This window comes from Vanessa cardui, chromosome 7 (genome assembly GCF_905220365.1).
Source record: "Vanessa cardui chromosome 7, ilVanCard2.1, whole genome shotgun sequence".
Classification (NCBI taxonomy): domain Eukaryota; kingdom Metazoa; phylum Arthropoda; class Insecta; order Lepidoptera; family Nymphalidae; genus Vanessa; species Vanessa cardui.
Window position 1 is genome coordinate 2,471,146 of NC_061129.1, and position 27,624 is coordinate 2,498,769.

Here is a 27,624-nt window from a genome sequence, read left to right on the forward strand (position 1 = left end):
CGTTACGATGCATTACACGGGTGGAAGTGGGTCTTTCTTACAACATGCTACGTAATATTATGTAATTTTTTTTTTCAAATAAAAAATTAGGGATACAATTTTCCCAAATTGGCAACACTTTTCAATAAAGTTAACGTAAAAGAAGAAAAACAATAAATTGAAAAATTTTACCGTGCGTTGCAGGGAAGGAGAGGTCAGCATTCTTCAAAAACTGCGTTAATTAAAACTTGAATGCTCCCATACACACACTATAATAAATGTTATGTTTGAGTTTCTAGAAAAATTGTTGTTAAAACAATGACGAGATTTAAAAATTTTTTTTTTTTTTAATTCACAGCGAAGGACAAGCCATATGGATGGACGAGAACATCCGGTTCGGTAAAACGGACCGCTGCTCAACCTTTAACAACCCGCCCCTCTGCCCGAGCGGCGACTTCGAGATACGCGTGTTGGAGGTATACGGCTTTTCCGGAGCCTAGGCCTCGATGTCGATATATCGATATCGACATCGATACATCCGCCGCACGATACGGAGTGGTGTAATCTCGATGTGTGTCTATGATCGCTCCCGATTATCGATGTCGTCAGTTCGAGTGAATTCGCTCGAGTTGTATCGAACAAATTCGCCGTCATCGAATGCAACGAGTATATTATTTAAAAAGTATTAAATTAAATTCTGCACTAGGCAGTCGGGCGGACTCGCCGAATGTGTATACGCTTAGCGAAACTTCCCTTCGCTTTCGGAATCGTGCATGCGAGATTCAGTTTTACGCTTACGTATTAAAGTATATAATCGCACGCACCGTTTCGACTGAAGTGTTGCTAGTGTATGAGCTTGCCGGTCGAGATCGTCCGTCACGAGTATAGCAATATTGAATCCGTGGAAATCTGAAGCATCCTCGTACATCGGTATGAAGTTTGATATAATTTTATATCTACTAGATATTCGTGAGTTGTATTCGATAATATTTCTATGATCGTGATGAAATGTGCGATTTGTGATGACAGCCCCTTGCCGTCTCAACGGACTGTATTTATATTCCTATATTTATTCTACGTGTGACCCCGTAGTTAACGTGAACACAGCTGTCCCATCAAGACAACGAATCGGGGAATTTAGGTTGTTTCGTATTGAATATATTTAATCGATATATAGTTGTATGTGTGCGAGTACAAAAGGATATGTCGTATGTAACTAGTTGGTAAATACGCTTACGTAAAGCAATATTCGTGGGGCATAGCCGTGGATTGTGGAGTTTGTTTCTGTCGAGGTGAACATTCCAGTGAAGCGTTTGAGGTTCGGTAACTCGGCCGTGAAGATAATAAACTGGATCTTAATGCAATGAACGCAAGGTTCGTAATCGATTGGCAACGACAGTATTCGGTATCGTATAGGGGAATACATCATCGCTTTAGGCTTGTTTTCAATGTACTCAAACCGTTATTACTTGTCTTTGCTCACAAAATGTACCAAAGATGTTTATCGTAGTTGTTTTTTAGGCAAATGTTTGATTCCCGAACGATTCAATACGTACCGCCCACCAAAATTGTCTATGTCACTATTTATTATATATTTCACTTTACATATGTAATTTTGGCGGGCGGTTGAAATGTGTGTATTTTATTGGTAAATATTAAATTCCGATATTTGAAAGTGATTGGATTGGTCGAAGCATATCGCAACAGTGATACATATCGTCTTATAATAGGTGTGTCAAACTGTAAGCTATTTTGGAACTTTGCACAATGGATTTAGATCCATAACCGCGTGCAGTTATTTTAAAGAATCTATACACATACGTCGATCGGGGTTTCGAACATTTGCCTACGAAAGTTTGTCGAAGTTATGTAATAAAAAAGTAATATGAAGTTTTATAATAGAAATGAAATTAAACTTTATCATACTCTGTTAAATAATTGCTTAATCTATTGCGTCGGATAATGGGTTGCCAAATATATGAATTTACGCGGTGATCCCATAACAACACCAGTAGACACTGCCACTCCATGCGTAATATAGTATTATTTACAAGAAATTTGAAGGAAATGTGCCAAAAATGGACCATTCGGAATCAAATATGGCTGGAATGGTATTGTCTATGGACGTTCGCTTCAGTATATGTATGAGATATTGAGTATTTACACAATCGATGTGTAGTTGTTAGATTTCATATTTTGATGAGTGTATATTAAGGATGGCTTAGGGCGAGACCTACGTGATTATTTTTATGAAGTCGAATGCAGTTCAAATGTGAAGTTAATGATAATGTTCAGCGGTGCGGGCGCTCGCGTCACGTCGCCTTCCGGTTTGCTACGTCAGTGTAAATATTTATTTTATTGTCTCTGCACATTTAAGTTGTCTATGTTTTTTTTTTCCTTAAGTCTTATTTACATAGAAACGTTAATATAAGTAAGATTTTGTTTATTTTTTTATGTTATTTTTGTGTATTATAATGAAATACGATGTGTAGAGACGCGTCCGAACGTAGTGAAACTGGGAATTGCCACGGTACTAGATACGACATGTTTTCTGAAGCCTAAGACTTGTTTTAAATTCAGATTATTTATATAATTTATTAATTAGGTAAAAAAAAATAACGTTTATAATGTATATTATTGATTTGCCTCTGTGGACAGTGGTCCGAAATGGTCACATGTTAAGTTTTGGGGAAACTATAATATTATTTGTTCGCTCAGTTATTTGAGTAGAGTTGGCAACACATGACCTTCGAGACGCAAACTCGCACGCCACTTGAACAAGCACAGATTATGCTTGCGTCGAGGTGCCTGTGTTGCCAGCTCGGTCCCGCTGACCGCAGGAGGCGCGCTGGCGTTGTTGCTGTTAGCAATTTATCGTTGATCAGTGTAAAGTCTAGTCTTTATTCTGTTTTTATTCTTTATCGATATAATATCTATATATTTACGAATTGATATTTGAATACGTGCGATTTCGCCCCCCGGGGCTCGTAGGCTCGTGGTTAGTTAGTGTATAAGTACATTTAATGTAAAGAATATACAGTTATTAATCTCTGTTCTCCTTTCAGTATTTGTGGTGTAAGTTTTTTTTTTATGAGGATCATATGCGATATGACAAGTGTGACGGCTCGCATGCTTGTGTGGTCGTGAGTGGATGCCGGATGCTTTGTTTTGTTAATGTACTGTTACATTCGAATAGTTTTTCGCCGCCGCCCGAGCGACGGTTTGAACTCGTTTATGGTAATGTAAATGTTGCTTTATAATGTCTACAAAAAAATATATAATCCCATATACATGCTGTTGTTTTATTTGTTTTATTATTAAAAACTCCTTCCTTAACCTCTATATTTTCTTTGATTTACTTGTTCACTTTTCATGGAAGGGGTGTATCATCAAGTGGTTAGCACAAAATCTGTCTAGTAGTGCTAATTTATTTTTATATATAACTTATCTCAGTTGGTAGTGAAGGAAAAAAATCTAAGGAAAGCTGTATGGAATAGTTAAGTTTAATGTAGTCACAATAGGTTCGAAATTCCGATGAAATGAAGCCTTCTCAAGCTACCATTAACAGCTCCATAACCTAAGACAATGTCTACAATTTTTTCTTGGATAACTATCAATTTCATCCAGTGTAAGTGATCTTTATAATAAAAAAATCATAGAGTTATTGCTCAAGAGAAATCGAATTTTAACATTGCCAAATACAAAAAACATTCCTTTTTGGGGAAAATTATTATGTAATCATATTATCATTTTTATTCAGACAGGCATGCATACTTTTTGCATATATTATTTGCATACATTTATTATACACTATTTTTGTTAAACAAAGACTAAAGACTAATACAATACAAGTATTTTCTAATAATAATTATAGTTAAACAACATTGCATAAGATAGGCATTCAGAATAGGGGTACAATTACTGCAAGGAATTAAAAAAAAAACCAAATGGCTTTTTCGGATTTCACATTTTATTAATGTTATTAGATATGTTTGGAAAATACAGAGTCAACCTGCATTTCATAATCATAACAATGGTATAAATCATGATTATCCATAGTGACCAAACAATAAATAAAAAAAAAACAGCTGTAAAGCACTCTTACTTACTATTAGATTTATTTAATATGAGTTGTGCTTAAGAAACGAAACAGACAATCAAATATGTTTTGAATTTCTGTTACAGTAGCAAAGATGAATAAAAAACATATTATTAGTTATTTCATAGTGCATATTAAAAAAAAAAGTTACAGACGGTTAAATTTTATTAATAACAAAAATTAAATTAACAATTTTCAGTTTCTTTTAATCGTGTCCTATAACTACTTGCTCTATCAGACACAGCTTTTGACAAGGATTTATCTTCGACTAGAGAAAATATATCATCGTAATCCTTTCCAATCTTATCGATTGCTTTGAGTAAATTCTCATTGGAACATTTCTCTATATAATTAAAAATAAGTGCACTTAATGAGGTTTTCATTTTTTTTGAAAAGTCCTGCAATTCTTCTTTGTCATCAATTTCAAAACTGGATCCTCCATTTCTGTCAGTTTTGTCGATTGAGCTTAAAGTCACCCACATGTTGTAGCTCTGTACAAAATACTGTTCATGATCACAAATACTACTTGTCTCAAGGACTTTAACAAGCGTAATAGTTGAATCAATAATATCTACTAAATCCATATCTATTTCCTTTTGATTGACAAATTTATTTTCATAATATGTGAAAACTACTGAAATGATTTTAAGTGCATCAAGTTTGTTATCTTTGAACACTTCATAGGATTTGTCGAAACCAACTAAATTTAGGGTTATTTGTAAGCTGATTATCAATACCCTCTCTAATTCATCCCTTCCGCAAGAATGTTTTTGGTTCACAGCTATCTCCGTGAATGCTGTGGCTAAAGCTTCAATTGCTTCAGATGTCACAAAATGTCCAAAGAATCGGGTTCTTAGCTGCCCGGTATTGCAATATGAGCAAATTGTGTTGAAGTTTTCTAAGCCTGTTATTATCAAATCCTTATTGGAAGAGTTATTTAGTATAAAATATAAGGCACTGGAATATCCAATTTTAATAAATATTTCTATCCATATTGCTATAAGACTATCATCCGCTAAAAACAGGCTGGAGTTCACAAGGCGCAGTAATTGGATGATAATTAAACTGTCTTCAGATTTTGTATATTCTAGTAACAACGTGAGAAAGTCATCCATTTTAAGAAGAGCTTGAGCTGCTTCTTTTTGACAACACATGTTACCAATAATCCCGATTAGAATTTCAATAATTCGGGGCGATTCGATAATCGAAGGCCAAGCGAAGTTGAACAAACTCAATACATCGTGTTTTTGAAGGAATAGCACTACATCTCTTTCGGCTGTCATGTCCCAAAGGGTGCAGAGATCTTCTTCGAATGTATTTTCTTGTATTTCATCTTTTAGCGTGTCTAAATTAGCAAACTTTAATAACAATTTCAACACAAATCGTTCACTGTAGGCAGTATCGCCGATAACGTCTCCGGTTACCACGTCTTCTTTTTCATCTTTAACATCTTGATCTGGTTTCATATTCGCTTCTCATGTATGATAAAACGGATATATTTAAGAACTGGAAGAACTGAATACTTTTTTCGTTTGAACCTGATGTTTTGTTTTAGCGTTTCGAATAAGTGAAACAGTCAAAGTCAATAATTGATAGTTGAAACTGACTTTATAAAATTATAGTGATGTACCAAAGTGAATTTTAATGTTACTTCAGAAACGGATGATTCATCGATAATATTTCGACAAACTATAACAAAAATATTTTAAATATTTACAGTTCATAAATAAGGATGATACAGCAATACAATAAAAACTTAATTACTTAATAAAATATATTAAACGGTTAAAAAAAATATAAATAAATTAATAATATAAATTATGACCCCTTGAAAATTAGGGAATTGTCTGGTGAATCAGAATTTAAATTCTTAAAGCGAAAAATACGTTTGTATTTACTATCACTGGTCAAGATAAAGAAAATATTGTACACACAATTAGTATGATTAAGATTTAGAATAACAGGCGAACATTAACGCTTGTCCGCTTTCAGAACGGTTTCTGCACTAGCCGACGAATTCCTGAGATCAGATGAGATAATAAATATTTGTGTGTATAATTACTTCAATTATAGCCAAATAATTCAGAGAGCTCAATAAGAACAGTAACGCTGGAGACCTCTGACAACGGATTGACGGAAAAATGTGAAAGAACCTTAGCGTGATCATATCTTAATAAAGAATAAAGTTTTATAATTGAACTTTAGTAAGGAAAATACATTTTATTAAGTAAAGCGAATTTAATATTTTATGTTACCTATACAAGTAAAAACAAGAACAAGCCAACCCCTTTACCCTTGTTTAATATTTACTACGTAAGAACTAAATGTAAATCGCAGTTTGAGGAGTTGTTTGAAGAATTAATAATTAAAACACAATAAAGACAATAATTTACACACATCAATAGAAAAAGTGCACATATTTTAGTTCACACGCGGGGAGTTCCCGGCTGGCGTAATGGGTAGGCAGGCAGGGTAGCCATGGTAAAAAATTACCTCTACACATCCGATCATACCACGGCACTCACGCGATTACCCGCGTTTTTTCTTAGCTCTTAAAATTATTAAATCTGGGTGAACTTAGTGAGTTTCATTAAGTTAAAATTGAGCAAGTTGTTTATTAAGGTAATGAATTTTGCATAAATAGGCGATCACTCTCAGGTGGAGTCATTGGCCTATCCAATGTACCTATACATATAAAAATTTACTACTTATAAGGATATTTTAAAGCTTTTTATTAAAAAAATCTTAGCAATTATTAATCATGGAAAACTACAACTATATTTATAATTGTAGCACATTCTACTTTGTAAATGCCTCAGACCTCAGTTTAAATGTCTACATTTTTCATTCAGTCTGAGTTAATTTAGTCAGCCATTGAGGTCTAAATAAAACATTTTGTCATAAAATATAATTTTTAATCATGTAATTATTGTTATTATATAACAAAAGCGACGAAGTTCCACATATTCGGATTTAAACATGTCTGTATATTACTAAACCTAACTTATTTACTAACAAGTTAGGAAGTTACGTGTTTGTAGTCATTTTGTGTTTGTACGCTTATACAAAAGGCTACGGAGAAAACTTTAAATACAATTCCGAAACTATCGTAAGATTATTAACTATCATTAGCTTTTATCTTGGCTGGAGGCCCGTCGTTGTTCTGATCTGGCTTTCTCTTTCTCCCTTGCTTTCCCTTGAAGTTTTTGCCCTTATTCTGCTTGAAATTTTTCATGTTCTTGCGACGTTTCGACATTTCTTCAATGGTTTTATCTAAATATGTTTTCTCTTCTTCATCTTCCAAAACACGGAATAGAACATCTGATTCACCAATTTTGATTTTACCATCAGTTATTTTTTCTGCTATTTCCTTAGCACTATTCTCTTTGGTCAAACGCACCCAACCTTCAGTATCACCTACTTTAAAGTCTACATATGCAATTTCTTGACCTAAAATAAAGATTTACATTTATAGATATTTTATATATGCAGCAATAAGTTATCACAAATGTACATAAAACATTCTTTGGAATTTATTTAATTGGCCAAGTGCCATATTATAATGTTATTTATATTACCTAGAGGAGTAAGAGCTTCTTTGATATCCTCTCTGGTCATTTTATCATGTCCCTGGCTGAAGTGAAGCACCGTTCCAGTGGGTAACTTGAATTCCTCCTTTTCTTCTTTCGCCTAAATGTTGAAATTATTTATTTAATATATGATTAAAGACTTAGTAGATCTGATTATGGTTGCATTTAATTACATTAATGCCTTAATGTGCCTGGCATTTGAACCTACATCAGCCACTGTGAAAATACCTAACAAAAGTTATCTGTCTCTCACTACCATAATTATATATAATATATATTTACTTATCCCAATGGAAGTAAGAAAAAGAGGAACAAATCTTAGATTTACCTATTTCATGCTATTAACTAAAAAATCAAATATATTATGCACTACTAAGAATTTATGTTTAATATATCTTTATTTTTAACACAATACAATACACTTAACTATAGTCCATTCCAATGACAAAAGGAAACATTCAAAACATACCGTATTTTTCAATATCACAAGTGTTTTGTTGATAATTCTGCTATTAACTACAAACAGCTCTTGATTAATATATCTTCATTTGTAATACAACAATATTTCACTAAACTACATAAATCCACTTTAATTTCACTTCCAAAGTAACGAAAACAGTTTTGTCAACATTCAAGACACCATTTTTCGATGACGAACATTTAAAATAGAGGCCTCAACTAAGGATGTCGCTAAACGAATGTAGACTGAATGAATTTTTACAGATAAAAAATATATTATTTTAGTTTTAAGATTCATTATAGATATTTTTTTTAATATATATTTATTTAATTGGTTGTAATATGTAATATGAATTATTTATTAGAAACATATAATTTACCTAACGAAAGATAAAAAAGTTATTTTTATACAGTAAGGTTTTTACATAAAAATAATATTTTTACCAAAAATGTTATTAATAAAGAATTATTTTACTTAAAAATGATCTCTCATCTCGAAATGTAGATTAGTTTTGTGCATAGCAATTTTATAGTTTTGAAAATAATACAATGGTAAGAAAGACATTCGTCTCTCATCTTTCGTATCATGTGCACGGATGCTTATTCAGAATTCTCTGAAGTTTTTTATTACGACCTGGCTTTGTTTAAACGGAAAATTACTTTTAAAATAAAAAAAAAAAATATATCGTTCTTTAGCATTCATTACCCATTCATTCAATTATTTTCACCTCACTAGTCGAACGCAAATGACATATCAATTCAAGGTCTAAGTTGTTTATTTACCTTTTCTCCTCTTCCCATTGGAATAGACTATATGTACTTATTTACACTTTAATTTTACTCGCAAAAATTCATAATAGTTTCATCTGTATTCAAAACCTCATATTTTTGTAAAACCAAAGTGAATATTATAGATTAATCAAGCTCAAGCATTGACCAATCATATAGCGTCAGTTTGCTGTCAGATGTTGTTTATTCTGCTTTTTTCTTGTTCTCTTTGGAATAGAGTAAATATATAAATGATGATACTTAGGCATGATTGGAGAGAGATCAGGCACATGGCAGATGATTCTACAGGCTGTAAAACTGCATATCTTAATTTTACTTACATCTTTTCCTTTATGTTTTTTGTCTTTTTTATCCTTTTTAGCGGCATATTCCTCTTGTTTTTGCTGCAAATAGTTATCTTGCCACAGTATTAGAAGATCAGTCTCATTGTATTTTAAGCCCTTGGTATCTAAAAATTTTTCTGCCTAGAATTTGAACAATTTTAATTATTAGTATAGTAGTAGCAGAGATATAAATAAAGTAGATACTGATTTTATTTAAGAAATTAATTAATAAACATCAATAGCATGATTGTTTAAGGGCTGCCAGCTTCAGGTTAAATTCTGCCTCTTAGCACAAGCATTAACATTTATTATACCAACCAAATATAGAGCTTTGTATAGTTTTTTAAAGATTACAGCTGTAACTTTAATTTGTCTTAATGTGCTGACAATAAAGTATCCATGTTAGTGTTAGTTACCTGTTCCTTTGTCTTAAATGTAGCAAATACTGATCCTTTGAAAAGACGTTTCTTTGTTTGTCTGTCTTGATATCTCCTCATAATAATATTTTCTACTTCCTCGAACTGTTTGAAGTATTTCAATATGTCATCAAGTGAGGCGTCTTTGGGAAATCCTTTTGCATAGACTGTCCTCCCTGTGAGTTCCTTACGTCTCTCCTCATTCATTTCCGGAATAGGTAACTCGGGATTCCTTCGTATTTTCTTGTTGTCTTCGGAGACCTTAAATTTGAAATATTCAAAGAGTTTTATAAGGCATAACAAAATTATAAAGAAACATTTAATTTATTACCAAATTACAATAACATTTATAATCTCTTATAGTTAACACAATAATGTCTTATTTTCGTGATTCATGTATGTAAATTTAAATAAAATCAGTCTTGTTCCTTAAGCTTAATTAAGTATTAAACATCTAAGTGCAACTGGAATTTACAATACAGTGAAACTGTTTATAATTAAACTCAAGGGACTGAGCATTTTTTGTTGTTATGGACAGTTATCATTACATGGAGTGTACAAAAAAGCAACCAAATTAACAAGAATTTTTAAATTTTTAAACAAGTCTTCAATAAAATTTGCTTATAAGTTATTGTTTACACATATAATCTGATAATTTTGATGTTTTTAGCTAAGCCAGTACTTGTTTTGAATTATTTTTTGTATTCTATTCATATCTAGGTATGTATACATTTCTTCGTAACAGAGAATGGCTCTATCACTATAGAGAATGTATCAATATGTGGGTTTTAACACAAACCAACCAAGTTGTGCTCACTTGTACTTTATAGGGAGTTTATCGTTATATAGAATTTACACTGTATTTAGTTTGACATCAAAATTGTCAAAACTCTTGTAAGATGACTATTTAAAAGTATTTGTGAGAACCTGGACTGTTTTGATGTATTAATTTTGCAAGCTTTTCAGAGTAACAAAATATGTAATAAAATTATATTCAACAAATTCATATAAGACATTTCTTTGATTAATAAGTCAATTATAATATACCTCAATTAATCCAGAAGTTGACTTGTTCATTGCATTTGCAATAACCTCAGGATCGGTAGAGAGTTTGGCAAGACGGTTAAATCTTCCGAGGATGTCAAGTGGTATCCAGCCATCGTCTAGTTTTACCTGCTCTCGTAAAAATTTATCCCTGGGAAGATTTAGATCACCTACAAAAAATAATTTATATTAAAGATATTATAAACATAATATATGTAATTAAGCAGAATGGATAGTATTGTAATGGATTTATAAATATTAAAAAAAAAACAAATTTTTAGTGTCATTGGTGCTTTTTTTTTAAACCTGTGCCTAACATTTTTCGAATGACTTTTTTTCTATATATCAACAAATATATTATTATAATTACGTTTCCTGCAAATTTAATAAGTTCTTAGTTATATACAACAACAACAAACAATCAATATTGATTACCACGTATCGTAAAAACCTACCAAAGTAATATTCTATTTGCCTGATGATCGCTTTCTCCAAATCAGTCTCTTCCTCTGCATTATTTTCCGTATCAGTTGCCCCTTGCCCATTGGTTTCAGTTACCACGTTTTCATCAGTCATGTTGGATTAATTACAAAATAATACACTGTGTAACGAGCTTGCTACGCTCAAATTAGACGCAATATGCTAGTTACTACACTTTTTTTACGTAATAAATATTAAGCTACCAATAAAACTTCAAAGAAACTACAATATTATTATATTTATAGAATATAAAACACGTGTTTTACTGAATTTGAAAACCACATGCACGATGCAGACAAGCAAGAAACCGGCGTGGTTGATTTGATTAATGACTGAAGTTGGATTAAGATGACAGGACAGAGAGAGAAAACTGCGTTCATAATAGCTTACATAAAACGCAAAATATTCTTTTTTTACGACATTACATTTATTCATATATAAAGCATTTTTAACATTTTATAAAATTATTATGAGATTGAAAAGTACATTTTCGTAACTGTATAATTTCTCAATATATCATTTCTTTCATAACAAATCTTATTGCATTATTTATTTATTTAATTATTAATATTTTGGCTACTTTAATTAAATATGAACGTTTGATATTTTTGATTAAATATTTACGATAATTAATGTACTTGTGATATTATGCTATGAAATACCTAACATACTTCGTTAAAAATATGCAAAATGTAGTTCTATTATCTCAGTAGACCGGCCAAATATTTGTTGCAGAATGGGAATTCACAAACTGGAAAAAAAAATATCTGTAAATTCTGTAACATAACACAAATTTATGTGTCGTAAATACAATGTTAATATTGATAATTAGTAGTGTCTTATATTAAAAAAATGTATACTTAAATATATGTATAGTGTTTTCTAATGACAAAATGTGATTTACAAAATTAAGCAAAATTAATACTAGTCAAATACGAATCAAAATACACATTATTTTATGAATAGTACGAAATACAATGATATTTTATATAATACCTAATCTATAGATATATATTATTTTGTAAAATATAAGCAATAATAAACAATAACATTCACTATTTTTTATTATATCGTGTTACGTATGTCAAAGTCAAATATCAATTGACAATCGTAATCACACAACACGATGTTTTTATTTTCTACAAATAGTAATTATATACTAACCTTAAAAACCTAAATAAAAAATTGATGGCATCACAATAACAATGGGTGTTCGTGGTTTGACAACATATGTAAACAATAATCAAGATGTGTTCATGAAAAAATACTATTTACACGATAGTAATTTAATTATAGACGGTCATAGTTTATGTGCCCAGTTGTATAGATTGCTAAACAGTTTTTCAGCGTTTGGCGGCGAATATGATAAATTCGCATCGTCTGTTAAAACATTCTTTAAAAACTTACGTAAATGCAACGTAATACCATATGTTATATTCGATGGTTGTCATGAAAAGAAAAAATTGAGAACCGTTTTTAGTCGGCTAAAGTCTAAATTAGGCGGTACGGCGCGACTGGATCCTGTTACGCAGGACAGATTACAAATTTTCCCATTTTTATTTAGAGATGTTTTCAAAGAAGTTCTTAATGATATGAAAATAAACTATACCGTTTGTGAATTTGAAGCTGATGACGATATTGCCTCATTAGCAAGACACTTGAATTGCCCAGTGTTAAGCTATGACTCAGATTTTTTTATATACAATGTTTTATACATATCTTTTAATACATTAGAAATGAAACCAAAACCAATAGAAGAAAATGGTGTCAAGTTATATGCAATGGAGTGCAAAATATACAAAGTGCAATATTTGTGTAATCACTTTGGTGGTCTAAAAGAAGAACTTTTACCTTTGCTAGCAACCCTCCTTGGTAATGACTATGTGGAGAAAAAAGTTTTTAGAAAATTCTTTTCACAACTTAAATTGCATAAAAGTAAAAAAAAGAAAAATGAGCAACAGAGAAGTATACATACATTGTTTAATTGGCTTCAAAATGAAACATTGGATTCAGCCATTGAGAAAATTTTAGGCAGACTTAAGAAACATCAAAAAAATAAAGTTTTTTTAACCATTAAAAGAAGTGTGGACGGATATCATAACGAAGACTGTCAGTCATTGAAGTATTTTGATTTACCCGCAAGTAATTTGACTCAAAAATCATGCCTCGAAATGCCTAATGTCGAGGAGACGTCAGATAATTCTGAAGTTGACAGTACAGATGAGTCTGAAAATACTGACAACACTGATGACGAAGAGGAAGCGTCACAGGAAGATGAAGAAGCTGTTACTGACGAGAAATTAGAATTAATCCCTCCATGGTTTGCAGAGAAAATTCGTCATGGGAAAATACCTTATACCTATTTGAATCTTTATGTTCATCACTTACATGTGTGTAATCCTCAAGCCGAAGATTTTACTGAGAAAGACTCCTTTCTTTGTACATTGCCTATATTAAGATATGCATTTGATATTCTAACTGATTTTTCTCATGAAGAATGTGTTTATGTTTGTAGGGTAAATTCTGGTTACAAAAAATTACCAGTTGGTAAAGAGTATTCAATATCAAGACCTTTGGATGTATCATTTCAAGAAATAAATGATGAACAATTAAAGTTATATTTCCAACATTTCCTCAATTTGAAACTTCCCAATCTAAATTTGGCAGTTATTGAGACGTTACCTTTAAACTTTCATCTGTTCATGATATCGATACTTTACTGGGTTTCCACATGCAGTGTTCCACTTGCCCATGTTCATTCTTTGATTATGTCATATATAACTTTAGAGGTAATCGATGAAAGAACTGGCACAACTCGTGGTAGTTATCTCTTTAATAATAGGAACGCTAAAAAACTAGAAGAATTGAGAAAAACACCAACTTCGATTGCAGTTACAGATGATGAATTGTTCCTTAATAAAAACAAAGTTAAATATGAAGACTGCCTCATCGCTGCCAGTGTTATTTTAAAGCATTTTGAAATTGATGACAGTATACGAAAAAGACCTAAAAGTTATGATATTAAGAAAATACATTCTTTTGCCCAATTTCAGTGTATATTACATCAAATTAATTCATTGAATATATTATGTGGTTCACCATTTGAACCGACTCGCTATTCAAAATGTTACAATGGTGTATTGATATATAACATAGCATTGAAATTAGAAAAACAGGCAGATCCTGAGAAGTTTTTACAAGATTATATAAAAGGTGCTACAACTGTTATATTGTTTTATAAAAGTATATGTTCTCTTTATAAGCAATTGTTAGAGGAAATGAACTTGTCAAATGTTCAATGGTCGAAAAGGAAAAGGAACAGGGGTAAAAAAGATTTACAAGAAGACCAATCTTTCTTTACTAAAGGTTTTGAAGCTGATGTTATAATATAATGTTTTTTAATCTGTGGTTGTTTTATTATTATACACATTTTTATCTCTTTATATTTTTATTTAATTGATTATATAAATTTCTTATAAAGTTAATAGATATACATAATACAATAAATATAAATGCATTTTAAATTTTCTTTTCATTTTTGACTAATAGGCTATTTGACAATGCGAAAAATAAATTGTGAATTATTGTAATCAGTGTATATTATGAGTTTAAAAATGGTTATTTACTAACGGAAGTTCAAAATAATACTTAATTAATTCAAAAATCCATCAATAAAAATGCATTTTTTCAAACGTTTGTCACGTGAAACAAAACGCTCCCGATTGGCCGGGCTTATGATGAAGTCACTTTCTTGTTAACCTTGCTTGCTTTTCTACTATATGTACCACAGATTAAAATACAAGAAAGTGACGTCCCCGACTCCATTACGCCATATTGTCAAAGTAGCGTTTATGCGCGCTATTTAAATATGGAATTTTTAATATGATATTTTTGGCAAATATGTAGGTACTAGAAATAAAAAAAAAAAACACTTTTACTGGGTTCCTGAACTTCTACTAAATAATATAAAATGGATTTTAAAAAACAGTCAATAAGCCTATTATAGTTAAACAACACTGAATAAGAAAACGAATTAATTTAAAAAAAAAACACTATAGAAAGAGAGATGTGGCGGACAGAAAAGTTATTGTGCCGTGTAGGATCTACTGCCGTATGTTTACTATTAATGTAAATGAAAATACAATGTTAATAAAAGTCTGTCAAAAAATGGGTCACTAGTCCGAATTGAAACTATTATGGAACATATCTATTACCTACTATCTTTTTGTATTTCCCTTTGAAACTTTGGACTAAATGTTGACCTTGATTTTAGTAATTAAGCCCTAAAAACCGTAAAAATACGGTTTTCTTCCACAACCAAGATTGAACCGAACAAGAGATTGGATGATCTACGTAATCTCTATAAAAATCAGTTCCGAGAAATAAACTTAGTCGGTCTATCTAATGAAGGAAAAATGCTGTTTTATAAATATTTCATGCACATACCTAAAAATGACAACGCTTATCAATTTATCATTCCGATAGGTATAGTTAATTCTTATCTATCTGTTGCATTTGTTAGTCGTATGTTATTTTGTGTTCTCTGAAACAAAACAAAAATTATTTAAAATATATATATACACGGACTACAATTAATTGTCCTTGTTGTAAGAAAATGGATGAAACTGCATCAGATGGGCCCTTTAACGTGAACCCCTCCAATTCAAGGTATGATTATAATAAATTCGGTAATAGACGCTTCGATTCAAAATGAACTTACTTTAACCAGTTTTACCAACTTAAAACGATTTAAATATGCTTTTTGTACGTCCATAATGACTGACTGACTGACTGAATGACATAAAATAAATTGCCTCTAAACAAGTAGCTAGCTACTTGTTTATAGGCAGTTTACTTTATTTTTGGTAAAAGTACGAAGACAAATCCTATCTTTATAATTCGTCGTGGCAAAGGCCGCCAAAATTATATTATATATTGTATTATCAGTAAATAATAATTCTGGAAAACTTAATGATTTAAATTTTATTCGATTTTTTTAACCTGTAGTTCTTTTTTACGTTCAACCACGTACTTGCCAAACTTCGTAAGTAGCTAGTAGTTGAAAAAAAATGATTAGTTGATAACCATGTTATAACCATTTTTGAAAATCGGAAACAGGCTTGTGTAAAATCATGTTGACAAAGAACAAAATATACTTAGTTAGAAATTTTCACTGTACCTACACTATATTCTGAACTGTAAAAAATGCCGTTCTATTTTTGAAATTTTGCATACACTGGATAGTTTCGATACTACTTTTTTAAATAAATAACTAACTCAGAAAAGAAATTATATTTTCTCATCAGTCTAATTTTGCCGCTACTGAATAGATACCACCCTGCCCACTACCCCCGAATTCCCGCCCCTAGTGTAAATTAAGCCCTACACATACCTCAGAAACCGCAGATGCTCGTGGAATAATCTTCAAAAAGAAATTAAATAGGAATATTATTTATTTGTTTTAATTATTTCTGTTATAGCTCTATTTTGGAGGATGCGCAGAAATATGAACCAGAAATCTTGTATTATAATATGACAGGTGAAAAGTATTTAACTATATTCAATCATAACAAATATAAGAAAACAATGTATTATGGGTGAGTGCCAACAATATTGATATTTCTGAAAGTGTTTCTATTTGAGGCGGTAATAAAGTTAAATAATTTGTATGGTTGATATTTAAAATAATTTAATCTTTGGGTGTAATGTGCAAGAGAATTAGGGAATTTGCACTTTTCTTGACATTTCAGTATTTTGATTTGAATTTCTTAACATAAAATTAAATTAAATAGCTACTTCTATTCTTATTACGCTGGACCGGTTAGAGAGACAGCTGCTAGGTCTAAAAGAAAAAAAAAAAGTCTCTGCCCTTACTGGGAGATCAAGCTTGTTACTAATTTCTTCAAATTCGGTTTATAGGCAGACTTTTTATAATACATATTAGTATAGATTATTAGCTTAATTATTTGTCATTTATATTATTATTGTGTAAACAAGAACAATAATAATGAATATCAATAAAAGTGTATCGATGATATAAATAATTTTATGTTTTTTTTTCTTTCAGTTTTAAACGCCCATCGCCTAGAAACGGCACAATGGAAGATGTTGCAAAATTGAAAAAGGTTTTTGAAAATTTGAACTATAAAGTCAAAGTTCACCACGATCTGGAACACGCTGAAATCCTGGAACAGGTCATGACACGTAAGTATTTACACACCTGTCGCTGTATGGTGGTCTCATACAATGATATTCTAATAAACAGATATGTTATATCCATACTAAACAACAGAAAAAAGTGTGCCGCGCCGGGGACCGTTTATTTTAGTTTATTTTTACATTTCGTTAAAAGTAAAAAGGACAGCTTGATAAAAACAATAAGTAAAAGGGATAACTAGATATTTTAATTACGCAAAACGTATTAATACGTAATTATGATGTATTATAACGTATTACTACGTAAAACGACTAAAGGCAAACGTCCCAATTAGGACGTTTTCTAGTCTTCACTTTTTGCGCGTTAATAACATATCTGTTTACTACAACATCATTGGTCTCATATAATTAAACGTTGAGCAATGTTATTAGTAATCTGCAATGTTATTAGTAATATTATATACTTATGCGAAAGTTTGTGAGGATAAATGTATGCATGTTTGTTACTCTTTCACGAAAAAACTACTGAACGGATTTGTATGAAATTTTACAATAATATAGTTTATACATCAGAATAATACATAGGCTACAATTTATAATTATTTTATGTAACTTTTTTATAATATGACGATATATTTTTATGCTGACATAGATTTATTTAATTTATCTAAAGGAGCGTTTAAGAAAGCAATAAAAAGCAAATGTTAGGCTAGCTTACTCAATAATGACACAATCACACACACACGCACAAACAAACACACAATTTCACAAACATACGCACACACACAATTTTTACAAACATACAGTTTATGCAGAGTACCTATACCTACCACAAGCTGTTTAACTTCTATAAATAACTAGTAAAAAACTTTCATATTGTAACTGCTTTTCGAATTCATGTTATAATAGTGTAATCCTTTTTTGGTCATAATTTTTGCATTATATTGTTAAATTTAATAAGATATTGTAACACTGTTGGATTGCCAAATGAAACAATAAACAATATCAAGTACCCGTGCCAGGGCGGGTTGGGTTTATACTGAGATTACTCGGTGATTTAATGATTTTGAATACTTATTTATTTTCACTGTCCGAAATTTCTTGATCATACTTAATCGGTGAACTTGCATGAATAAGTAAACATCATACAGAAGTCTTCTATAAATTTTCAGTAAGTAAAGAAGACCACAAGGCGACATCGTGCCTGTGTTTTGCTTTTCTGACGCACGGGGACAAAGGGGGAGACCTCTTCGCTGCGGATAGACCTTACCAATTGAGAGAAGTAACGGTGATGCTAGAACACGGTCACTCCAGTCTGGTTGGGAAGCCGAAATTATTTTTCGTACAGGTTTGGTTAAATTTTATATGACAATATTACCATCATTAACAAGTAGCCAATAGTGATCCTGCTGGACGTGGCTTATTCTGATGACCGCCAATGCAGCAGTTGGATCCCTTTACCCTGCGTTCGCTGATCACCGGCTTTCACTTTAGGATCCACTTATAATACGACACAAATTAGATGTAACATCGGAAAATGCAATGGAATGAAAATAAAACCGATTACTGTCGATTTACACAACCAATAGAAACAGTTCCCTATCGCGCCATTCGACGCTATTCGTCGCTATAGATTCACGCGTCAGAGAAAGCAAGTGCATGTAAATCGACGCGTCAAATTGACGAATATATTAGTTCATGTTATATTACAAGTTATTACGTTTGTGCAAAGATCATATTCGCATGAGAAATAAATATTGCCTACTTTGCTGCAAACAAATCCTACTCATTATTTCCCAAATTGCTCTCCTTCTCTCCTTGACCTTGTTTCCTCACCAGAACTTGTCGCCGAGCATGGTCAGTTCCCAGCTGATGCTTTTTCTTATCATGACCTTGTTTACATGTCATATAAAATCCGCCCTTCAAAGGTTAAGCCAACAGTGGTAATGCGACGTAGTTTCAAAAAGTTCAACAATGACAATTTTATGCGGGATTTAAACTCAATCGACTGGAGCGCAGTCTTTGATGCCCAAACGATTGATGAGAAGCTTTGCATTTTTAACTCCCTTCTAATTGAGCTTTTTGATCTACACGCTCCTCTTAGACCAATTAGACTGAAACATCTTCCTGCACCCTGGCTAACCGAGGAGATTAAAGTGGTCATGACAAAGCGAAATACCGCTAAATATAAATATAAATCCACACCAACCGAGCATAATCTCAGTAGAGACAAGCAACTCCGCAATCAATGTAACAAGATGTGCAGAGATGCTCAAAGGAGATACATTCACTCGTCTGTTGAAAATAAGGATGCATCTAAAGTGTGGACTTTCTTAAATTCGCTGGGAATTGGCAGATCGAAGACAAGTATTCCTCACCATTTAGATTTAAACACTCTAAATGATATTTTTTCCAAATTTCCCTCCGGTAATCCTAATAAATCTAATACTATCTCTTCCCTTTATGCACGCTTAAGACCTGATTTCCCTCCATTCTATTTTGCTTCTGTTACTGCCAGTGACGTTAAAAAACAAATGCCTTCCATTTCGTCTGATGCAGTTGGCAGTGATGGTATAAGCCGTAAAATGGTAGCAATGGTTTTAAACGAAATTATGCGTGTACTCTGTCATATTTTTAACTTTTCTCTTTCATCTAAAACTTTCCCGAATGTTTGGCGCACTGCTCATATTATTCCTATCCCTAAGATCTCTAATCCTACGTCACTTTCACACTATCGCCCTATTTCTATCCTTCCCTTCTTGTCTAAAATTCTTGAACGTATTGTCCATTCTCAACTTTCCCTATTTCTATCACAAAATCTCATCTTGAGTTCATTCCAGTCTGGCTTTCGAGTTGGACACAGCACTATGAAGGCACTTACGAAGGTTCTTGATGATATCCGTTTTGGAATGGACCAGAAACAGGTCACCATCTTAGCGTTATTAGATTTTAGTAATGCGTTCAATACCGTTGACTATGACATTCTCCTAGCGGTTCTAAAATCTATAAACGTATCTACGGACGCTTTAGACAGTGGCGTAGTTAGGTGAGGAAGGGCCCTGGTGCATAGAAAAAAAAATTGGGCCCTCACCCCCTCTTTTTCATCCCTCTTTAACTAATAATTACCCTTTAAAATTATAGATACCAAATAAGAAATCTTGTGCGCAGGGTCGTGATTTTCTAGCTACAGAAGCTTAAGGTTTAGCTTAGCGGGCCCCCTGCACTCCGGGGCCCTGGTGCACTGCACCTCCTGGCCCTACAATAGCTACGCCACTGGCTTTAGACTGGTTTCAATCGTATTTGTATTATTTTTTATATATTGGTACTTCTGTTGGTTATTTGAGTTGTGATATTATCACTACATAATATAAAATTGTGTCTTGCCGCCTCGTTTATACGCAATAAACTCAAAAAATAGCGAGCGTATTTTTATACTGCATTCACACATATGGACGCAGTAGACTATCTGGAGTCTGTCCGTCTGTCTGCTCTATTTTTCTCGATCAAATTTCCCAAATTTAATGAAATTGTAATGAAGCAACTGCGGAAAGACGTAACAACAACAACAACAGCCTGAAATTCCCACTGCTGGGTTAAAGGCCTCCTCTCCCTTTGAGGAGAAGGTTTGGAACATATTCCACCACCCTGATCCAATACGGGTTGGTGGAATGTACATGTGGCAGAATTTCGATGAAATTTGTCACATGCAGGTTTCCTCACGATGTTTTCCTTCACCGCTGAGCACGTGATTAATTATAAAGACAAATTAAGAACATGAAACAGCGGTGCTTGCCTGGGTTTGAACCCGCAATCATCGGTTAAGATGCACGCGTTCTAACCACTAGGCCATCTCGACTCACTACATACAAGCTACTTTTTAAACCTAACACTATTGACTGACCCCTTAAAAGCGAGCGCTAATAAATAGTATTCTTTAAGTTTGAATCTAGGTTTCTCAACTGCAGCTTGAAACTAAAATATTTTTATAGGCTTGTAGAGGAGACCAGGTCGACAGCGGTCGGAGGGTGGAGCTCGACGGCGCTGAAGCGTCCCTCATCATTCCAACTCATGCGGATTTTCTTGTATTATACTCCAGTGTTGAAGGTAATTTGTAATTATTACCTACACATGATTTTAATTTCGTTTTTCTACACATAAATTGATTTAGTTTTAAATTTAAATTAGGTAAGCAGCCTGGCAAATGAGTCCATGAGACCACTGTCATAGAAATTAGGATACTATGAAATATGAATCATTATTCATATCAACTTGATAAAATTCACTTGGTGGTAGGGCTTTGTACCGCCAAATAACAATACCCAGTATTGTTTGAAGGGTGAGTGAGCCAGTGTAACTACACGCACAAGGGACATAACATCTTAGTTCCGGAGGTGGCACATTGACAATGTAAGGAATAGTTAATATTTCTTACAGCGTCATTGTCTATGGGTGATGGTGACCACTTACCATCAGGTGGCTGATGCTCGTCCGCCAACCTATACCATAAAAAAAATCAACAATGAGTTCTTGGGAAACACCAAGATTACAATCATCTTAAATTTAATTATCAAATTCAAAACTGTCTTAGGATTACTAATTATATTCGTTTGTAATTATGGCCAATTATAGTTATAAATAGCAAGTTTGACCTTAAACATTTAAATTGACAGTCTATTGACTTTTTTTGTACTTTTTTTCATTTCTATTATTTGATTAGTGTTGCAATTTAATTTTAGATTCTTATTAAATTAATAATGTCATTCGAAGGTGCTTTTATGAAACTATTGGTTTACAGCTTTAATTTTTTTTTACAGATTATGTATCATTCAGAGATAGAGATGGTTCGTTCATGATACAAGAGCTTTGTGACGTCATCAATGAGTACCACAAGGACTGGGATATATTGCACATAATAACGCTGGTCCATCGAAGGGTCGCGCATTACAGGTCCACTTTCGCGCCATCAAATCCTTCAATACACGATAAGAAACAAATGCCCGAAACCCGTTATTCTTTAACGAAATTATTTAAATTTTAAAATTAAAAAAAAAAAATGTGTATTGTCTATGAAAATTTTGTATTCAGTTATTAGACGAAATCAAAATCAAAATAAACTTTATTCAAGTGGGCTTTTACAAGCACTTTTGAATCGTCATTTAACAATTAAGTGAAGCTACCACCGGTTCGGAAAGTAGATTCTACCGAGAAGAACCGGCAAGAAACTTGATAGTGACTATTTTTCAACATTTAAAAAAATATAGTTATGTTAGTTAATACAATTATTTAAATTAATGATTTGACATAAAACAAAAACAGAAAATAAATAAATATAAAATTAAAAACTCTACTCCTTTAGGTAATTATAAGTAGATGCTTAATTATATTTAACTAACAATATTTTTTAGTAAATTATTTATTTCCAGATATATATTTTTATGTAACTCATTTATAATTTATAACGTATTTAAGCATGTAACAATAACATTTATTCTGACGTTTCTAAATATTAAATGTCATTATGACTAGTTATTATCTTTTGGCGGGAAATGTAAAACATAAGAAATTACTCTATTATCCGTTAATTAAATATCTGTGCTCGAAAACTATGCATCTTATCTTATTTTATAATGTTATTTATTAAAAATTTGTATTAATAATAATATTAAGATTTGTGAGTGTTGTAGTAGTGAAAAAAAAAGAATAAATTAATTAAATTTATCATATTTTTTATTATATATTATTAAGTAGATTACTATTATTTTACTACAATAAATTAATTGCACGCAATTACAAACGTTTATTAATTACACCGTAGAACTTCACACGCTTCTAGAGTACGACGCAACTTAGATGTGGCATCGGCAAATTCAATAAAACCGATTACTGCCGATTTATTCAACTAATAAAAATCGCGCCATTCGTCGCCATTTGTCACTATAGATTCTCGCGTTAGTTCAACCCGAGAAAACAATTGCGTATGTCAAATTGACCAATATTTTAGGTCATATGATGTTACGTTTGTGTAAAGATCATATTCACATAAAAAATAAATATTGATAATTTGGGATGACATAGGTACTTAATTCGGGTGTGAATTAAGTGCCTATGTCATCCCAAGTGTGTTATGAAAGTGTTTTATGAATTTTGCGGATGCTACATCTAAGTTGTGTCAAACTATACACGTCCCCATTTTTCTAATGTCGTACTATATTTTTAATTTATAATTCTGCTGTATATTTATATATCTACTATATTGAGGTTTATTGATATATGAATGTAAATAAAAAAAAAACTAATTAATTCATAATAATATAATTATTAGGGTCTTCACGCTTCTGTTTGTCTAGGGCACTCACTTCTTTGTGGCCCCGGGGCCTCCAGACCTTTAAATCCGACTCTGTTCGTGGGTGATATCTATAAATGTTTTTTAAAAAACCTTTATAAATGACCCGCGATGGCTCAGTGGTTAGAACGCGTGCATCTTAACCGATGATTATAGTGATAATTGTTTATAATTCATCTCGTGCTCGGCGGTGAAAGAAAACATCGCGAGGAAACCTTTACGTGTCTAATTTCATAGAAATTCTGCCACATGAGTATTCCACCAACCCGCATTGGAACAGCTTAGTGAAATATGTTCCAAAACCTTACCCCAGCAGTGGGAAATGTGGCTGTTGATGTTTGTTGATGATGTTATAAATATAAAGAAAAACAAATTTGTAATTGAAATATTTTATTCTTTTTACGTTCTCTTCTTTTTGCCTTTAGATATGCCATTTTGAATTCCATTAGAATGCGATTCTTTTTTATGGGAACACACGAAATTGTTCAATTTTTCGCCAAACATATATAATAATGCGGCGGTGCTTACACTTAGGACGATAAACACAACCCTCAGAGGCCAGTTGAAGAGTTCGAATACTGGATAGACCCACGCACCAGTTTTTGCGTAAATCGTAAAGAACCAAACTATGTAGGAAATAAAAAATGTAAGCATTACAGAGAAACCAATTTTTCGCGACGGATAATTTCTGTACGACGTCAATAACTCTATTATTATAAACACAGATACGGTTGTGTGTAAAACGTGATTGAAACTGGGATGATATAGTTTTTCGATATGTTCCGGAAAAATAAGCTCCTTGTCTATGGCGTATATGCTCCAAAATGCGATTGACACGTATATCGCTGTTGCAAATGCTAGCGAGAACAGTGTGTCTTTAATTTGTCGTATAATAGGAGGTTTCTTAGGCGATTTCGCGCTCGATCCGAAAATGTCGTTAAGCAATGCGATGAAGTGATAAACCGTTTGCAGTATCTGTAATAAAAAAGGAACAGATTAAAAATATAATAAAGGCTGTTTTTTTAGTAATTACATTATTTACTTACTATAGTTTTGGGTACATAGTAAAAATATCGCTTATATAAGGTAGATGGAGTAAAGCAATACTTTTACATGCTAAAAGCAGAGTATTCATAATAGTAATAATAAAATGTACATTTTATTCAATACAAATGAAGAATGCAATGTTGAAATTGGTTTGGTGACGCTGGTTTAATATCTAAAGGTCGAAAGGTCAAAATCGGACGAAGACCATAAAGTGATTGGAAAAACTAAGATATTTATGTCAGAGTAAAATGGATTGCTTTAATTGGAACTTTATAAGTATCAATCTAGGCATTCCAGTGCGTAAGTAAAGATTGCTGACTCAACAAACCACTAAGCGTTATTTGGCAGTATTTGGCAGTACTACTCGTGGTCGACTGTGAAGATGACCATTTTATTTACAAATTATAATGTGCAGTCAGAGTAAGAAAACCTTCTTCAGTTTTCAAATTCATTCCTTTATCAAGTACAAAACTCTTAGTGCCTTTTGAATCTAAACATCAAATCATTGTGACGCAATGTGTCATTCTTGATCAGTAAAGCAGTTCTTAAGGTGACGAATCTTTTCTTACCCCGACTGTACATTTGATGAAAAAAAAAACTAACCCATTATAGGATCAATGACAGTGTACATTCGGAACTTATATTACATATTTTAGCGCGAAAAAAACAATCGAAAAAAGAATTTACGGTTCCATTTTTGAAACTAGTTAAGACATTTTTTAATCTTTATTATGCGACCTTGTAGAGCGATAGTTACTTCAATTCTACACATTAATAAGTATGTGTACCTCTAGTACCTCCTTGATTCCTAATGGAATAATTAACATACAGTACTTTTTGACACAGGTTTTACAATTGTTACGTCATTATCACCAAGTTTTTATGAATGAATTATATATTATCCACACGTGTAATTTATACATGGATAAGTTCAAATTAAAAATTTAAATCAATTACATACTTATATAAAACAGCTCCATATGTTCAAATTATTTCTCTATTTTTATTTAATATACTGACATATATGTAGAGAAAGGTTATCTGTGCCTTCAATCACTGAACATTATTCAATATTCAGATATATTATAAAATACTATTCAGCAAAAACGTAGTCTATGTCTTTCCTCGAACCAAATTTAATTATATTCAATAAATACAGAAAGAGACAGAAACACAGGACTACTTTCAAATTAAAATATTAATAAAGATAAAAATTAATTTTTTTCAAGTAATACTGACGATGACACTTATCTACTAGCTCAATAGCAACGCATAAGAAATCACAGCAATGCCTTACAATATGTCATAAAGCCTGGGAATTAAGGTGTTTTTTCCCACAGCCTGTAGCTACACTGACTCATGTATCTAGCGAATCGGAACACAATAATATGAGTGTTTGATGATAGGTTGGTTACACCTACACGGACGGACTTAAAAGAATATGTAGGTAGTTTTTTATCGAAGCCAATGTAAAAAATAATTATGTCTGAGCAAAAAAAATGATCATCATTCTTTTCATCTCGATAAAAAATTAATAGATCACTAAATAATTACTATCTATCAATCAAATGAGTGATAATAAAAATTACAAAAATACTCACTAAGCACCAAATAGTTAGAAACATACTCCTCGATTTCAGTGGTAGTGTTTCCATCTCTTTAACAGGCAGAGGAAGAACTATGTAAGTCTGATCATACCACAGCACGAAAGAATTAATCGTCACAACTGTCAGATGGAATAATACTCGCAGCATTTTGTAAAAATAAAATAAATAATTAAAAAGTTAAAACGTCAGTTTGCGATGAAGCCGCGCGCTCGTGTGTTACGATCAAGGTCTGTTTCGTTTTTTATGATTATTTATGACCTGATAAAAATGTTTGTTGTAATATATTTTGTGATAAATTTTGTATAGAGGGCATCAATCTCTATAGACGGCTATGAATATCATCACAGAATGACTTACTCATAAGATCATTGTATAGTATCAAATTATATTATTGTTAAGCAATTAACATTAATTATTAATAATTAAATACTTAAATGCAGAAGTGTGATGTGTAATATTAGGAGTTTTTTTTTTAAGTTTGATTCTTAAAATTATTAATATACTTCTGCTACAGAAGCTAGATTAATGGTCAGCTAATGAGTCGTTTACACACGTCCAGGCCTTTCTTAACGCAGGTTGCAGGAGGTCAGGAAATCTGGTTTTAAACGCCTTAATGCCTCAGGAATAAAAGTAAAGTCTGAGCCCAACGTTGGCGCTCAGAAAAAACTTTTAAATTTTGTTAGGAGGGAGGATATATCGCCAATACTTTGCTAGTAAACCCTTAGCGTTTGGGCTCTTGTTTCGCTTCAGACGGGGCTGATTCAATGTCAGGTTGTGATAAATATTTTAAAATTTTAGAAATTATTAGTGTATACGTCCGCTTTCAGCTTATATTTACGGAAAATTAACTACTATTGAATGCACAAGGGAAAAATACCATAACGAAAGTAGGTACTCAATTAACGGGGCACAATATTTCGACCCATAAAAGAAGCTGATTCCGGAGTAGTGTGGAGCAAGCTAGTCAACGCATCGGTTAAGCCATTTCACGACAACTACGACAAGCTCGAACAAGAATATGGACTGCAAGATATTCTAGAATGTCTCTCTCTCAAGACTACTATCTTGATTGACATTAACCGACTTTATAAATGCACTAAATATATGATAAGATGTTATAATAAAATAAAGATATATATATATATATATATATATATATATATATATATATATATATATATATATATATATATATATATAAAGTAATTAAAATCGATCAGTAATAGAATCGTTTGAGCTTGTATTAAATTATAATAATTATCATGTTTTATTCTTGCCGCTCATTTGTATAC

The 27,624-nt window shown here is 32.0% G+C and overlaps 6 protein-coding genes across 13 annotated transcripts in view; 3 read left to right on the forward strand and 3 right to left on the reverse strand.

Moving 5' to 3' along the window:
* Positions 1-3,269, forward strand: part of LOC124531221 (GTPase-activating protein skywalker) — a 92,648-nt gene extending 89,379 nt beyond the window's left edge. For all 8 annotated transcript variants that reach the window (XM_047105717.1, XM_047105720.1, XM_047105718.1 and 5 more), the window contains one exon: positions 338-3,269. In XM_047105717.1, coding sequence (XP_046961673.1) covers positions 338-479 — 142 coding nt within the window. In that variant the 3' untranslated portion in view covers positions 480-3,269. The remainder of the gene's footprint in view (positions 1-337) is intronic.
* A 468-nt stretch (positions 3,270-3,737) lies between these two features.
* LOC124531290 lies at positions 3,738-5,687 on the reverse strand. The gene has a single exon (XM_047105803.1). It carries the CDS (start codon positions 5,542-5,544, stop codon positions 4,264-4,266), a length of 1,281 nt encoding a protein of 426 aa, XP_046961759.1. The 5' UTR covers positions 5,545-5,687; the 3' UTR covers positions 3,738-4,263.
* A 1,289-nt stretch (positions 5,688-6,976) lies between these two features.
* Positions 6,977-11,514, reverse strand: LOC124531210 (la protein homolog). The gene is made up of 6 exons (XM_047105700.1): positions 11,155-11,514; positions 10,703-10,869; positions 9,656-9,916; positions 9,237-9,380; positions 7,657-7,768; positions 6,977-7,528 (listed from the first exon to the last, which is right to left on the reverse strand). The coding sequence occupies exons 1-6, from the start codon at positions 11,273-11,275 to the stop codon at positions 7,197-7,199; spliced, it is 1,137 nt and encodes a 378-aa protein (XP_046961656.1). The 5' UTR covers positions 11,276-11,514; the 3' UTR covers positions 6,977-7,196.
* Positions 11,515-12,263: 749 nt separating this feature from the next.
* LOC124531161 (protein asteroid) lies at positions 12,264-14,583 on the forward strand. Its single transcript, XM_047105634.1, has one exon. The coding sequence runs from the start codon at positions 12,385-12,387 to the stop codon at positions 14,569-14,571; it is 2,187 nt and encodes a 728-aa protein (XP_046961590.1). The 5' UTR covers positions 12,264-12,384; the 3' UTR covers positions 14,572-14,583.
* A 1,153-nt stretch (positions 14,584-15,736) lies between these two features.
* On the forward strand, positions 15,737-22,404 carry LOC124531149 (caspase-3-like). Its single transcript, XM_047105617.1, has 6 exons — positions 15,737-15,847; positions 16,660-16,776; positions 17,247-17,383; positions 18,508-18,683; positions 21,325-21,439; positions 22,150-22,404. The coding sequence occupies exons 1-6, from the start codon at positions 15,795-15,797 to the stop codon at positions 22,371-22,373; spliced, it is 822 nt and encodes a 273-aa protein (XP_046961573.1). The 5' UTR covers positions 15,737-15,794; the 3' UTR covers positions 22,374-22,404.
* A 1,650-nt stretch (positions 22,405-24,054) lies between these two features.
* On the reverse strand, positions 24,055-26,566 carry LOC124531096 (androgen-induced gene 1 protein-like). Its single transcript, XM_047105551.1, has 2 exons — positions 26,327-26,566; positions 24,055-24,653 (listed from the first exon to the last, which is right to left on the reverse strand). Exons 1-2 carry the CDS (start codon positions 26,477-26,479, stop codon positions 24,078-24,080), a joined length of 729 nt encoding a protein of 242 aa, XP_046961507.1. The 5' UTR covers positions 26,480-26,566; the 3' UTR covers positions 24,055-24,077.
* Positions 26,567-27,624: the final 1,058 nt, after the last annotated feature.